This window comes from Ischnura elegans, chromosome 7 (genome assembly GCF_921293095.1).
Source record: "Ischnura elegans chromosome 7, ioIscEleg1.1, whole genome shotgun sequence".
Classification (NCBI taxonomy): Eukaryota; Metazoa; Arthropoda; class Insecta; order Odonata; family Coenagrionidae; genus Ischnura; species Ischnura elegans.
In genome coordinates, this window is record NC_060252.1 from 113,413,237 (window position 1) to 113,429,061 (window position 15,825).

At 40.0% G+C, this 15,825-nt stretch overlaps 1 protein-coding gene across 1 annotated transcript in view; it reads right to left on the minus strand.

Moving 5' to 3' along the window:
- The window catches only part of LOC124162866 (DNA-dependent protein kinase catalytic subunit-like), a 299,017-nt gene that overhangs the window by 133,124 nt on the left and 150,068 nt on the right, over window positions 1–15,825 (minus strand). Inside the window, exons 31-33 of the mRNA XM_046539551.1 lie at window positions 10,305–10,394; window positions 4,034–4,210; window positions 3,795–3,935 (exon numbers count right to left, since the gene is read on the minus strand). Coding sequence (XP_046395507.1) covers window positions 3,795–3,935; window positions 4,034–4,210; window positions 10,305–10,394 — 408 coding nt within the window. The remainder of the gene's footprint in view (window positions 1–3,794; window positions 3,936–4,033; window positions 4,211–10,304; window positions 10,395–15,825) is intronic.

Here is a 15,825-nt window from a genome sequence, read left to right on the forward strand (position 1 = left end):
TCGACCTTTCCGAGATAATCCTGAAACACAATTCGTTCTCTTTCAATAACGATCACTTCACACAGTCTTGGGGTTGTGCAATGGGGAGCAGGTTCACTCCGTCCTTTGCCAACCTTTTTCTTGGCTTCCCAAGAACAGTCTTTTCTCTCCTCATACCCACTCACACCCACCCTTTGGGTCCGATACATGGATGACATCTTCCTTCTGTGGCCACATGGCATGGAATCCCTAATCACTCTCATCTCTTCCCTCAACTCGTTTTCCTCCTTGAACGTCACGTCCTATTCTTCCTCCACTCACATCACATACCTTGATGTGGACATTTTTCTCTCAAATAATAAATTTCAAACCTCTGCAGCACAATAAAAACACTAATAAACAGCAATATTTGCATTACAATAGCTGTCATCCCACAAATACCAAATGCTCCCTCCCCTTCTCTCAATCCATCCATGGGCACAGAGAAAACTGTCGTCACAAAGAAAATCCACGCGGTGAAACCCAGGAACATGGAGACATCATCTAAACAACGCCGCGGAAAACTACGCATCAACTTCACGCGCCTCTATGGGGAGGAAGTCAACCGCAAGACAAGAAGGTCAGAAAAGCTGAGGAAGAAAAAGGAGAGACTCATGTGCTCCTTGGCCTTCCTTCAATGTTGCCGGGATACGGACACAATGCCAACATGTGTCCAAATCAAGCATTACCTCGACACTAAGTCACCAAAAATTGAATCCCGACATCGACCTGAAGACGCCGGTTGGAATACCGGCGAAACTGTCGTCACAAAGAAAATCCACGCTGTGAAACCCAGGAACATGGAGACATCATCTAGACAACGCCGCGGGAAACTACACATCAACTACACCCTCTTTCCTTCTGCATGACCCTTATTACGAACTATTAAGTCTGCAAGTAAGCAATATTCATCCCTTACCATTACCTTCCAAAACAAGGAATGAAGACTGTTTAAAAAGGATGATGAATTTGGGTATTTGGTTAATGTTGTTTATATAGTAGTGCTCAGGGTATAGTCATCACTTGATAATGCTTGTACGTACTAGAAATTGCACATACTCTCTTGAGTTTTATTGTGATGTTTTGGTATGACTTCTAAATTCAGTAGCAATAAAAATAACTATAGTAAGTTACTGAATTTTTCCTAAATGTCTGCTGGAGTGCACAGAGGAAATAAGTGTGCTCAGATTGAACCGTCCAAGTATGAATTATGAATTGGTGGGTACTTCCTTAGAAATATATTATCATGTTTAATTACGAGTAAATTGTTATGAAAGGGTAGTGCTCTTCCCAGAATGCACCTAGTTTGGTCAACGACACGCAGATGCCAGCACAATCATTTAAGGTGGCGTGAGCTAGTATAGAATCTACCCATAGGTGTCTCCTCTACTATCCATTGTTTGTCCTGTTATTGACAACTTTTACGATGAAATTGACAGTATTTTGCTGGGTGCCTGACATCAATTTTCAGACAACGGCAAAAGATGGATATGTTCAAGCTGAGAAGTGCAACAATGCACATTTAACACCCCCACTTGTGCTCTTCGTTCGCTCTTCGTGAAACGACAGCTTATTTGAAACACAATCTAGAGGGGAGGACTGCTCTGGAGCTTACTTTATCCAGAAAGACATGCGGCTTTCAATGAGGAAATTAAATGAATTAAATTTTGAAAACAATTTAATGTATATATTGTTCGCAGCAAATAATACTGCATATTATACTAAGTGTAACTTAGTTTTCTAGCCAACTCCAGTGGCGGATCCAGGATAGGGACAAGGGAGTGGGGCTAAGTGGGGGTTAAAATTTCAGCAGTAGTGGGGGTAGGAAAAAATTACCATTCTATCTAGTGTAAATGCTATTACCTCCCCATTCACCAAAGGGGGGTTATTACCTCCTTTGCCCCGCCACTGGCCGATTCCATAAAATACCAATGATTATAGTGCAAATATTCTTACAAAGAGCAAACATATGCGACCATACAGGTGCTCTCCAATTAGGGGGGGGGGGGGGGACAGATTTCGGATGCTACACTTAACACTTTGAGTGCCGGCTGCTAAATTTAAAGCCCTTCTGAAAAATCATCCAGCCATTTTTACTATATTCCTAAAAAATTTTTATTATTAGCATTAAAAATATATGTATATCGATGTGCATTTCAATGAAAATGGACTTTGCTCTTCTTTATGAATGAGTTGCATAACATTTATTGCTAATTTTTAAGCATATAATTTAACAATGTAAACCTACTGTTTTTGAAAAATAAAAAAGTTGCAACATATGATGTACCGCCATAACATGCTTAATAATTTTTTTAATACGCTCAATTTGAACTTTTTAAAGCATGGAAATCATAAAAAAGCATTGTTCCAAGCAAAGCATTATAAATCCTGGATAACAAAAAGGGTCAATGCACCCTCAACGAACGGTCAATTGGCCCAAAGAATTTTCACACTAAGTGGCCTAAGATGAGGATGGCGGTAGCTAGAGAGGACTTTTCATCCTCAAGACATAAAGTGAACTCTTTTTCCATCGAGCAGTTGATTTTTGAAAAAACAGAACCACTAGGCAGTAAACTGGAAAAGTATCTCGGGCGAAATATTACGGCTTCAGGCATTCAAAGCCAATTAAATGGAAAGACGTAATATTACGTCCATGGCATGCAAAGTGTTAAACAGTAAAAAGAAATAGTATGGTTATCAGAGTTGTTAATAGAAATTAATCAAGGATGTTTAATGCCTAAACCTTGTGTTATATATTGTGATAATGAGAGTTCCATTGCCATTGCCAAAAATGATGTTATAACTGAAGGAAACAAACATTTCTTTGTTAAATACCATTTCATCATGGAACAAGTCAAAGAAAAAATGGTGTATTTTATATATGTACCATCAGACAAGAATACAGCGGATATATTTACTAAAAGACTGCCAGGGACAAGAATCAAAGTGCTATCAAAGATGATAGGACTTAAGGATCTGTACAATAGAATTTAAGATGTTTGAATATTTTATAATTATAATGTCTTGTGTTGTTTGGTACTCATTCAGAGATTGAAGGTGAAATGATTATTGCATTTTCAAAACAGGTGTTGTCCGAGGGGGAGTGTTAAGATTTCCATGAAATGTATATTTCGTATATTCGCGGACAATGCCATTTTTTATCAACAGAAAAAAGTATCTATGTACTTTTTTGTAGTCAAGGGTTTGTTGTGTTTTACTTTGTTGTGACTCTTTAAAAATGGTTGAAGAATAAAACTTGAAGTACACAGTGGATCCTGTTTTTTCTCCGGACTAACTGTCGAAGCTTTTATAGTGGCACGAAGATTTCGTCCACTGGTTACCGAAACAAATATTTTTATCAAATGCACCCTCAACGAACGGTCAATTGGCCCAAAGAATTTTCACACTAAGTGGCCTAAGATGAGTGTGCCGGTGGCTAGAGAGGACTTTTCGTCCTCAAGACATAAAGTAAACTCTTTTTCCATCGAGCAGTTGATTTTTGAAAAAACAGAACCACTAAGCAGTAAACTGGAAAAGTACCTCGGGCAGAATATTACGGCTTCACGCAACAAAGCCAATTAAATGGAAAGACGTAATATAACGTCCATGGCAATCCTCAGAAGGATTAGCAGGACGTAATATTACGTCCATTGCACGCAAAGTGTTAACAACACAAATTTTTATTAAATACTAAGTTATGAAATGATGATTCCACAGAAGATATAATGTTAATTGAGAACATGCAATGAAAAAAATTATGAATGTGTAACACGCACTTAGTTGTCAGCCATTGCTGCAGCTGATCTCGCAACTCATAGAAAGGCCGTTTCTCCACACGAGAGGAAATCAAGGACATGCCAATGGTTCGGAGTTTTCCTTGCACTTTGGGCAGGAGGCATAGAATAAATGAATAAAACCTGAAAAAAATATTTCAGAAATCAATGAGACAGTTGAAATGAATACTTGAGAGAAAAAAAATTGACATGTGATTAAAATATTTTCAATTATCCATTACTCATCCACAATGCTGGAGTAGTTGTGCTGTATCTCCAAAATATTCCTTAAAAAATTTTCCTTTTGTTTTCCAGTTTTCATTTCTTGTAGTCGACTGATCACAGAAGAAATAAAATCATTTTCACTTTCCTCCAGAGATTTCCACATTTCTTTGCCAATGTCCTCAGGATCTATAGTCCTGATACATATAGAAAAAACATAACACATATTAAAGAAAGGAATTTCTTCACAATCTATTAAATTTTATGTAAGAGGGTTGCATATATAATACATGTACATACACAATCAAACTGATATAAAGGGAACTTCTTGCACATTACTTTTATTGAGTTATAAAATTTTTAATTCACATACAAGGTGTGCATTATAGTGAAACCACTCCAGGATAGTCAACATTAGTGTCAGTCCTCCTTTAACGTTGTCTATTCGTTCCTGAAAACCTCAACGTTAAGCAAAACAACATTAAACGATGCAGTGTTTCCATAAGAAACGATGTAAAAAATTTAAATTGTTCCTAACAATCTATTTCTTTGTAAAGAATCCAGAATTTCCCAGGCGAGAGTCCAAGGAGGCCAATTATCGGAGCCGTAACTTTTAAGCAAACTTCATGACCAATCGGGAGACACCTGAACCAGGCCAAAGGTATACAATAGAAGGTATGTACATTGAAAAAAAATCTGACACTCGGAAGCACGAGGATGAAGGGCGAGTCACTTTTTGTGTTGATAAGAATTATTTAACCTGGCGGAAATCGCGAGAAACATTCATTACCAATAATTCACTTCAGCAGGATTACGATTCATGCACAGCGCAACGATAAAAGGTTGGGAATAAGGCATTATAAAATGAAATATACAAACTAAATTGAGAAAGTATTTTAATGGCGAAACATCGATATTTTCAGTAACAGAAGAAATTTTAATTGTAAAACCTCGACCTGAAAACCTAAAACTAGACCAATCTCTCCAGCAGTTGCACCTTCTTCAATATTTTTAATAGTATCAAGTTTTTGTTCGAATATCGCCAATTTTTTCTTCACGTCTGAAGAACCACCAGGATAGCCACTCCTTTTCGTGGACATTTTTCGGTTGGAATCAGAAAAATATACGGATAATGGGTAAATGAGGTGATAATTATTCGCTTAAAATGCATATTTAACTTACGCTACCCACCCCAACCTTTTCTGTCAAATGAAAATTATCAATCGCATTAATATAGTAATATTGACTATACATCAGATGCGCTTTCGTCCTATTCGCCATTCATTTTTTTTCGTCGCGCATAATTTGAACAACGTTATCGCGAAGCATTAACGACGTTAAATGATAAAGGGTTTCAATTATTGGACATCGTTATTGTGAAACGACGTTAAACGAGGACACACTGTATTAGAGAAAAGGAAGGTGGAAATATACAACAAAGAGAAGAAAATGTCACATCACCCCAGATCAGCACTTATTTATTAACTTAATAACTTAATCATTTAATGAAATGCACATTTAACTCTCTCTCTCGAGTGATCACGAAGTTCCATTCACCATTTTTCAAATTATTATTTGACTTAGAAAGTAAGTTTTACACATTCTATAATATTTGCAGGTTGATTACTAATTCAATACTTGTAATTCAAAGAATACAAGAAAAGCTAGCCAGTGTGCTCAGTGATATTATAAGCCAAAAACTCAATAAAGCCCTGTGCTCTAACTCAAGGCTTCAGCTCTGGTATCTTCTAACTAGCAACCTGAATACCAAATGTTTTCTGAAACTTGTGCAGCTTCCTCAGATGTGGGGTATAAGAAGTTTACCTGAAAACTCAAGTTTTTACTTGTAGAAAAAATAAAATTCCTCATTATGCACTTCAATACTTCACTGCAAGTAAGAATAACAGCCAAGATTGTCCAGTTCTTCCATTTAATTTTTCGCTGCATACAAATTAATTCAGTACACAGAGTGTCCCATTAATTTGTTGGATTTTTGCTAGTTAAGTGCTTCCATCATTTTTGCCATTCGCGAAAACCTGGTGTCATTCACACCATCAAATTCAGATTTCTTTACATCTTAAAACTTTTGACATTGAAATGCCACATTGCCAAGTCAAATTAGTGTTTGGATCCACATTGTGAGATAAAAATGACAACATTGTTCAAATATTTTACGTTAAATAAAACTTAGAACCTATTCTGCAAATTTGAAAAAATTCATCAAAATCATCACACATCAAATTCAAAAATGACACACACTTTATGACACATTCCATTACGGAGCAGGACGGATCCAGGATTGTTTTAAGATCCAGATTTCAGGAGTCGGATCTTCGGATATTTTTTGATAGAAATGCATTTTGATTGCCTGCCTAAACAAAGTCATTATTCAAGTTTCTTATGGGCCCATTCAATCAAAGGAATGCTATTTTGATTGTCGATCACATTTTAATAATTCAAGTGATAAAAAATCATTTTTATAAGCCTTCAAGTAATATTTTTAAATTATAGTATCAAGTGATGGGTCGGTTCGATTCCTCGATTCTTCGATTCCTCGATTCTCAAGCAAGAACCGGAATCAAAAACGAGTACTTGCCAAGGTGAAAAATCGATTCCAATTCCAGTAGTACTTCAAACCACAAAATATACAACCGCGTTTCCAGCAGTCATTTGAATTTTCGCGCCACGTAATCGTGATAACAAAACACATGTCTTCTAGGGATGTGCGAGTAGGTACTCGAAAATTCAAGTCGAGTCGAGTAGTTGGTACTCGACTCGAGCGTTTCGAGTTGTATTACGAATGTCGAGTCGAGTAGTTAAGGTTACAGAGCTTTCGAGTCTATTAGGTCCAGCGATCTGCCGACAGGAAGCGCTATCATGAAACTCATGTAATAATGCAGTTTTTAAAGCCGATAAGTCATTCTAATGCCTTGGCCTGGTAGTTTCAGCGTGCCGAATACACTATAGTTGTCGACATGGGCGCCGAATACCTTTACGACAGCCGCGGCGGCCGTTCGTCTTCCTACCCCGCGCGCACTGGTCCGAAATCGGAAAAAGCTGGAATGAAGTCCAAAATGACCTTTTTGGGGATAGAGACTTGAAACTTAGCCTAAATACTCATAAATTATTACTAGATATAGATTTATATGCCATTTTACATAAATATGACCCTTAAGTGAGATACAGTGGCCCAAGCATGACCAATTTGCCAATGCCACGCGAGATATCGTTTTTCCTCAAAAAATCTTTGAATCCTGGTGGTTTTGCGTTGGTATGAGTTTTATGGAATAAATAAACGTAATATTCCTTTGACCTGGTGTTTTTCCTATATTTTCAATGACTTATGAAGATTTTGGCTTTCATCTGTCTGGTTTTACGACGCAAAATGGCCGACCCGTTTTTCATGTGAAATTTGACATAAAGTAGACATTATCTTTCGCCTCAGAAAAATATAACTCGGAAAATTTAAACCACAATATAAAGTAAAGATTTCTAAAGATTACTAAGTAGAAGTCTTGGAAACAAGTTTGCGACGAAGGAAATAAGAGCGATTTTTCAATCCCGCCTCAAGGCTGACCTACACGCCGCGGACCTCTGAGGCTCGGTAACTGAGGCCAATTTTTCAAGTTTTTTAAAACATTAGTCTTGAAAATCGTCATGTAAAGCATGGATAATCGTCTTAATTGACTTAAAACACTAAACTGAGGATGTTAAAAAGGATTATGTATAGATTGACTAGGCCATTTAGCGCATTACTCGAAAGAAAATACTAAGGATTGGATAAATTTTTCGGAACCATCCCACGCATAAGAAATACGGCTCGGGTATTGAAGTAAAGTAAAGAAATTAAGTCAGCATGCTTAAGAGAGATAAAAATGAACTCTTTCCATGAAAGGCAACAACTGATACCCTTTTTCCCTTTCCACCTTCGCCGAGGTGAGTCGCGCGGATGGGGGTTTTCATATCACAAGGCATCTTTTAGCCTTTTTTATTACTGCGTCCGTCCGATGTGATATTCATTTGTAGCGTTTAGTTTCTTTCTTGAACTTAAAAAAAGCAGGAGATTTTAACGCTGATTAAATGACGTGAGAAGTATAGAATTTTTTGGCTCTACAAAACTAAAGTTTAGTTCTATAGTTCGCTCGCTTCGTCCACTTGAATTCCATGAAGATTCAAGGTCCAAATAAATCGTTGATATAATTTTTAATAAAAATTCCAAAGTTTCCAAAATCTTGCAATTTTGGTAGGAAAATACTTGCCCAGTCACACAATTGTGTGTTTGCAGTGAAAGCCAATTTTCTGCAGGCAGTAATACTGTAACATGGAGATGTCAAAACCTGCTGGCTGAGCATGTAGAATAATTGGATTTTCTGCTTGAGAATTTGAAAGGGCCAAATATTACATGATTCATATACATACTTAGTATGTAATCTTTATTATAGCTGTGAAAATTACTATACTCAGGGCTCTCCCTTGTAGTTTAGATACATATATATGGTCGACATATTACTTGGGGTTAAATAATTTCAATTTTCCCTATGGAACAGTTGAAGACACATTAATTTTCATTAAACTCCTACTTCTGGCAATAACCATCAACGATCCTCATTATATTTTCCTTCTTACATTAAGCTAGGCATTCATCATTGAAAATTGGAGTAGAACATATTGTAGTATGCATTGCTGTATTGCCTGGTTCAGAAATATCATACTCGACTCGATACTTGTGAGTAATTTTCAACTCGACTCGAGATCAAAAAGTGCTACTTGGAAATCTCTTTTATATTCGAAAGAGCAAATGCAGACTAGGGAGCCTGTGACAGGTATATAGTCGAGATACAGTGATGCATTTGGAAAAGTACCCAAAGTCACCATAGCAAACACTGTTAAAGCTGAAGTGGAAGCTTATTTATCATAGAAGAATGCACCACCAAATTCCTTCCCTAGGAAATACTGAAAGACTTGTATCTCCTACCCAAGGCTGAAAGTATTAGTGAAGAGGTTTCTTGCCATACCACCATCCACTGTGTTCAGTGTCTTAAAATTCTGCCAGTTCTGCAGGAAAAATATGCGATGAAAAATGCAACAGGCTTTATCCTGACAGTGAAGATGCTTTGCTTTCTGAGCAAAAATTTAGTCTGTATAAGGAGACTAAATTTGTGAGACATTATTGATAATGATAAGATATTACCAATAAAAGATAGATATTAAAGGAGATACTTTTATTTTAAATTTAAACATGAGTGTTAATATTCTAAAGTAATACCTATCATGTAACACCACTTTTTCAGGTATGCTCTGTTTTGAAATTTAGCTGTTATATTTTAATTACATAGTGATGATATGAAAGATGCATTTGTTTGACTGACTCTTTCACAGAGTAATATTTTTAAAGTGGTTTTCTTGTTGCCTGGAATTAAGTGATATTTTTCTTGGAGCCTATGGCATCAGAATCAATGGAATCGGTATCAGTAGAATCGGAATTGAAATGTCAGAATCGGAATCGGGATCAGAATCGATAAAATTTTGGAATCGACCCATCACTAATAATATCTTTACGCCCACATACAGCATTTAAATGGTTACACTTGCATTTGGAAATGACAATAGGTTTCAATCTTTGGATAAATTATCACTCTTTCTACTCCCTCTTATGGGACACCGTATTCACTGAAGAATTAATTTGAAATTTCAGACCTCGATTCAGTTTCTTCAGCAAATTAGGATCTGAGGTATCCAATCCGACCATCCCTCCATTCCAGTACTTAGGCACAGAATTATAGTTCTGTTCAAGAACACCAATATGTAACCAGTAGGCTCAACTGCCCCCTGCAACTATGTAATGCTTCGACGTTAGAGAATACTATAGTCGGTAGTAGCTTTCTGAAGCTAATTTTAGCAACAAAGTTATGGAGCTTCAAATTACAGAATAACCCCCTTGAGTTAGAGAATAACCAACTGACCTCAGTCACAAGTCAAGTCTCATTTTTGGTATTCTTTGTTCAAAAATGATTCCTGAATCAAGCATGTTTTTACTCTACAAACTATTGATAGTGTATTCCCCAAAACCATACACACATAGTTTTACAACTAAAAGAAAGACAAAAAATGAGTGGGCAACAACCTTTCAAACTAGGAAATTATGGCAAGCAATATCTTAAGCAACAGCAAATGCATTCTGAGAGAGAAAAGTCGGTCTTCCAAGGGCCTTTCACACCTTATTGTCAACTTAATTATTCATAGATGACAATGAATACCATTACACATCAAAGGCAATTGTAATTCATTTACCTTAAAACTTGACCAATTACGAAGGAAGACTTTAGAAGAAGGAATTTATCAGTTTTTTTGGAGTAACATAACTGCAAGCCTTTGAGGAACCTGAAATGAACCAAGGAAATCAATATTAAAACATTTTGCAGAGCAAGCATTTTCTGGGGTTTCCAACCACGCTCATTGTTAATATTGGCAACAAACTTAACTTTAAAATTAACTGTTGTCAAACTCTCATCAATATAAACTATGAGCGATGTTGGAAGCCCCAGAAGATGGTGACATTCAACACATAACACCGTAGAAGCCTTTATTAACACCAATTTCATTTTTCAGAGCTTTCATATCATACATTCATAGGCTTGAGCCATATATGTATGCATGTATGTATTTATTGAATATTTATTGTAAAACATGTAATAGGGTGGTTTCCTATAATTTTTTTATTGCCTAAATCGAAAGATTATAACTCCTGGAGTATGTATTTCACACTTTTAGATTTTTAAATGACGATATCTATTTTTCGCGATTAAATGAAAAGTGAAAAATTTCAAGTGCGCGAAAACGCGACGCGTAAGTAGGAATGATGGGAAAAAGTCTGTGCGACGCATTTCTGGTTCCCCCTCCCGCCTTGTGAGGTGACCTTGATCGCGGCTCTGAGCGCTGATAGGACGCAGGATGCTAGCGGGTAGCTGAGTACCTTGCTGGCTGGTAGCGCTTCGCTTAAATAAGGTTTATTAATACCTTATCAAACGAAGAAAACTTTCCGACCTTAGCCAGTTTTAATAGGTGATTATTAAGACATGTTTCCCTGAGCTCTGTGCCTCATGCATGCATTGGTAACCTCAGACGATGTAAAACTCCTATCCTCTCGTGCAGAAACTAGGTCCCTGTGATGTCACGTGGAGTGGAATCGCATGGGTGCCAATCTGGCCTTTTTCAAATGAGGATAAAATTTGACCCTTGCCATTCGTCAAAACCGGTATTTCAAAAACCAAATAATTTGTGTATTATGAATACACTAATGGTGGGTAATGAATCGCAATCAATGCTTTTCGTTTTCTTTGATGAAGGAAACTACCCTATTGGAGCTACCTGTAATTATTAAATAAATTGTAGTTATTACTCAGTAAAATTTAAACAAATAAAAGTCGAAATTTTAATTTTTATAAAAAGTAATGATTAACACTAGAATGACAGTCAATTGACCGTCCGCATTTTTCTTTCGTGCACAATTTTTTTTATTTTTCAATCAATAACGCTGAGATTTTTTTACTTTTATTATTTTGGAACACACAACCTGAAAATGAGGTTTTATTGGGGGGAAAAAATTCATGTCCTGAAAAATTTCAATTTTTACCTAGAATGACTGTGAGCGGTCAATTGACCATGTTCGTGTTGTATGGCGTAATTTAGCTCTCTTTGCCAACTCTCCTTTGTGTCAATTTTGTCAAATATCACAGTGTGCACTTTACCACACACGAATACTATTTAAGTTTGACTGCCATGTCTTTAAAACAGTTTTTACGCATAATTTTAAAGTTTATGTGAAGGAGAGATGCATAAGCAAAACCAAGGCACAGGCGGTCCTCGACTTTCGTACACTCGACTTTCGAACAATTCGCACTTTCGTACGTTCAAAATTGACACCTTTTACTTGACTTCCGTACGCTGAATTCGGACTTTCGGACGTTGGTCTGTAATTTGTTTTTAATTCCCACGGTATTTACTGCGCATCCCAACGTTCAATTGTTTCAAATGGCAGTATATGCGAACAATACGAATGCATACAATGAAGGGAATTGTTGGTAGTTCACTCTAATCTAGGTGATTTATTATGGAGAGAGACTGCCCGCTATAGGCTCCTTCATCAAGAGAAGAAGAAAGCCTTCATTGGAGATATTTTTCAAAAAAGATGACTGGACAACATCAAATTGCTTTCAATAAAACTAGTAAGATCTTTCTAATTGTATTTTTTCGTTTGAGTGCTGTTTAATTCATGTACACCTTCAGCAAGGATATTGCACGAAATATGACCCGAATTCCGTTTGTCTTTTGTCTTTTTTTAATAACATGCGAAATATATGCCATCACCTGCCGAATGTCGAATTTTGGTGTAAAAATTAAAAAGGTATCCAGAGTGCGGGATCTATAATTACTTTTAGTTATGCTTTTTGATAAGTCTTTTTATTTATAGAGGACGTAACAAGTAGAATGTCAACTTAAATGCCAAGAGGAAGTTTCACTCGATAGCCAACGGAGCCAACTTGTTTTTTAACTTTTATTTACATTTTCTGATTATTTTCGAAAAAAAATTAGATGATTTGAGGAGTTTTATCAACATATTATTAAAATTAAGTGAACTGAAATAAAATCTGTGAAAAAAAAAGGTTTTAGTATGTATATTACGCTCTTTTGGAACGTAACCCCTAATTAGTACGGAAGTCAATGGTTCGACTTTCGTACACGTTTTCGGGAACGCATTGTGTGCGAAAGTCCGGGACCCTCTGTATATTGCATTGTAAAGAGTCACAAATAAGCCAACTTAGCATTCTATGGGCAGTGATGAACATTCATTTAGCTGAAATTCATTGTTGCATTCGTGTGTAGCTGCTGCCAACCAGGCCAGACGCTGCCGCATCCCCGCTTCTCCTGTATACGCGTTGCCTGTGTGAGTGCCCGAGGAATACCCTTTTGGCGATGTGTTACAACTTGCATGCCGGTCACTTTCTCGTCAAAGATGCTGCAGTCACCCACTCCAGTAGTTCAGACCACTCTGTAGTCATCCGGCTCGCCAGAACTGGTGATTTTCTCTTAGATCCTCCAATAAAAACCATCTTTTGCAAAAATTCGGTGAAAACTTTTTTGTGTTCAGTTGATTGGAATAATGAAATTTATTTTAAATGCAACAAAGCATAAAAATTTTTTCTAAATTACAGCAGTTGAAATTTTCACAGTTTGCGGCACTAAGGTGTGTGTTGTTCTTTGTTCCCCGAAATTGATGCGGTGGTCTGTCGCTCAGTGGCATTTATGGTGATCGTTACCAGTGTCACATAAACTGTTAATATAATGGATGTGTAAGCGGAACATCTTGAGTTCGCAGAGACGTGAAACCGGATGGTAATGCTATTCTGATCCCCATGCATAGGCACTCATGAGAGTGCGTGGGAGTGATGCTGCCATCAGCACCTTCCGGGAAGGTGTGGCCACGTGGGGAAGAGGACGGGGATGACGCCAGAGGCAGTCGACGGAAAGTACTCATGTGTAGAGGCCGCAGGCCATGTGTGCGACGCACGGTGTGTGATTGATAATAAATACCTTCACTAAATGAGTTGATTTCAATAATTCCTCTGGAGTGCCAACCCAATAGAAACCACGCGCTTACAACTGGTGTCAGAGTGCGACGTTGGCCTCCAACAAAGAGAGGAATCAAGTCTATAGTGAAGGTAAGTGAGGATGACGGGCAGAGTTAGCATATCGGGCCAAGAAATGGATATCCAACGCGCGTTAGACACGTTGACTGCGCAGTTAAAGGACTTGCAGGAGGAGAACGCGAGAATGAAGGCTCGGGAGGCCGAGAGACCCTTGCACCCCCTCGCCCCGACCGCTGAGAACTACGCGGATAGACAACCGAATTTCGCCCTCTTAGCCTCGGTTGAGAATTTCTGCGGCGGACCAGCGGAGGATGTGGATGCCTTTATCGAACGGTTCGACAGGGCTGCCTTGCTGAGTAAGTGGACGGAGGAGGAGAAACAGCATGCGATTAGGCTGCGACTAAAGGGGGCCGCGGACACGTATTGCCGAGCCAAGGCTGAGGGCAGAGAGGCATTGACTTATCCGGAGATTACCGAACTGCTGAAGGAGAGATACAGGTCAAGCAAAAGCCGGCGGTACTACCGGGAGTTGCTGTCCACCCTGCGGATGAAGACGGGGGAGACCATACAGGAATTCGCGGATCGGGTTCGTGAAACGAATGTACGGACCTATTCTGTCGAAGGCACTGAGGAGAGGGTGGCTGCCATCCGGGAAGAGGCCGACCAGAGGGCATTGGATGCCTTCTTAAACGGTCTCTCTGGCGAGGTGGGTAGACAAACGCGACTGAGGATGCCAGCGACGTTTGATGACGCCATTGAGAACGCCACGCGCATCGTGGAGGTGGAACGGCGTGCGAAGAGGCCAGTTGAGGAGAGGGAAGTCTTTGCATCGACGGCAAAGGCGTGTTTTTCGTGCGGGAAGGAGGGTCATTTCGCACGCTTATGTCCGAGCCGCCCCCGAGGGCCCTGCTTCGCCTGCGGCCGCCAGGGGCATTTTGCGAGGGACTGCAAGAGTACTCCGCGGCCGTCGAGCGACAGAAAGCCGGATTTAAACTAGGGTGGGGCCGAGTTAATCGCCAAACGCGGTCCCCCCAGGAGGTGGCGATCACACCTGTTTGCTCGCTCCGCGAGGCAAATGGACTGGTAGTGCGAGTGGAGAAGGACGGACGGGTGTGGCCTATGCTAGTGGACACAGGAGCCCAAGTTTCCCTAATGACTAGACAGTGCAGTGGCAAGTTGACCCCCACTTTCTCACCCTTTAGGATACGAGGGATTTCGGGGGGGCACATGCGAAATTACGGCGAAGTGGTGGCCCCTTTGAGAGTTGGCGGCATGTCACTGATGCTGCGTGCGCAAGTGGTGGACTCGCTGGGCGACTATGCTGGACTGTGGGGGATGGACTTTTTAAGAAAAAACCGGCGCAGTAATTGATCTCACTCGGGGAGTATTGGTATTGAATGGAAAAATAGTTCATTTGGCCGACGCGCGAGAGAGTGCGTCGACTAGGAGGGAGGCGGCGATGGGCGCGGTGGGTTGTTATCAGCGGGCCCCGTCCGACGGGATGGAAGGAAAAGTGGGCGTGGTTTCGCCCCAGCGCAAGAAGAGAGGGGGAAGGAGGAGACCGACCGACGGGCCGTCATCGCCCGCGGCTGATGGGGCCGCTCTTGCGGGGACGAGGAGCCCGCTGTCACCGGTAGTGGACCCGGCGCTAGCGGCGGCGACCGACCATGATCTCCCTTTCCACCCCGACGCGGCGAGGAGAGGGGGCGAAAAGATACCACGAGGATACCCCACGAGGACGTACCATCGCCATGGAGCAGTTGACGTACCGGTTCGACTCCTGCGCGCTGAAATCGTTCCGGGTAGGAGCGTGCGACTCCTGCCTATTTTCTTGGACACCGAAGTTTGGCGGCCGGGTCAGGAGTGCCTGGTGGAATCTGCCCTGGAGGAGGAGGAGTGCCGGGTGGCCAGGTGTGTGTGCTTGGTGAGCGATGAGGGAAGCGTCACCACACACGTAACTAATTTTGGACCTGATACACTTACGCTAAACAAGGGGACATTGATCGCGAGAGTTAGCGAGGTGCACTCGGGTGAGGACATTCAAACGGGCCGCGAAGAGGGGACAACTGGATGGGAGGAAAAGTGCGTTGGGGTAATGGAAGTGAGTGAATTCGGAAGGGACATTCGGGATAAGTTGGGGCACTTGAAAGGGGAGGAACGAGAAG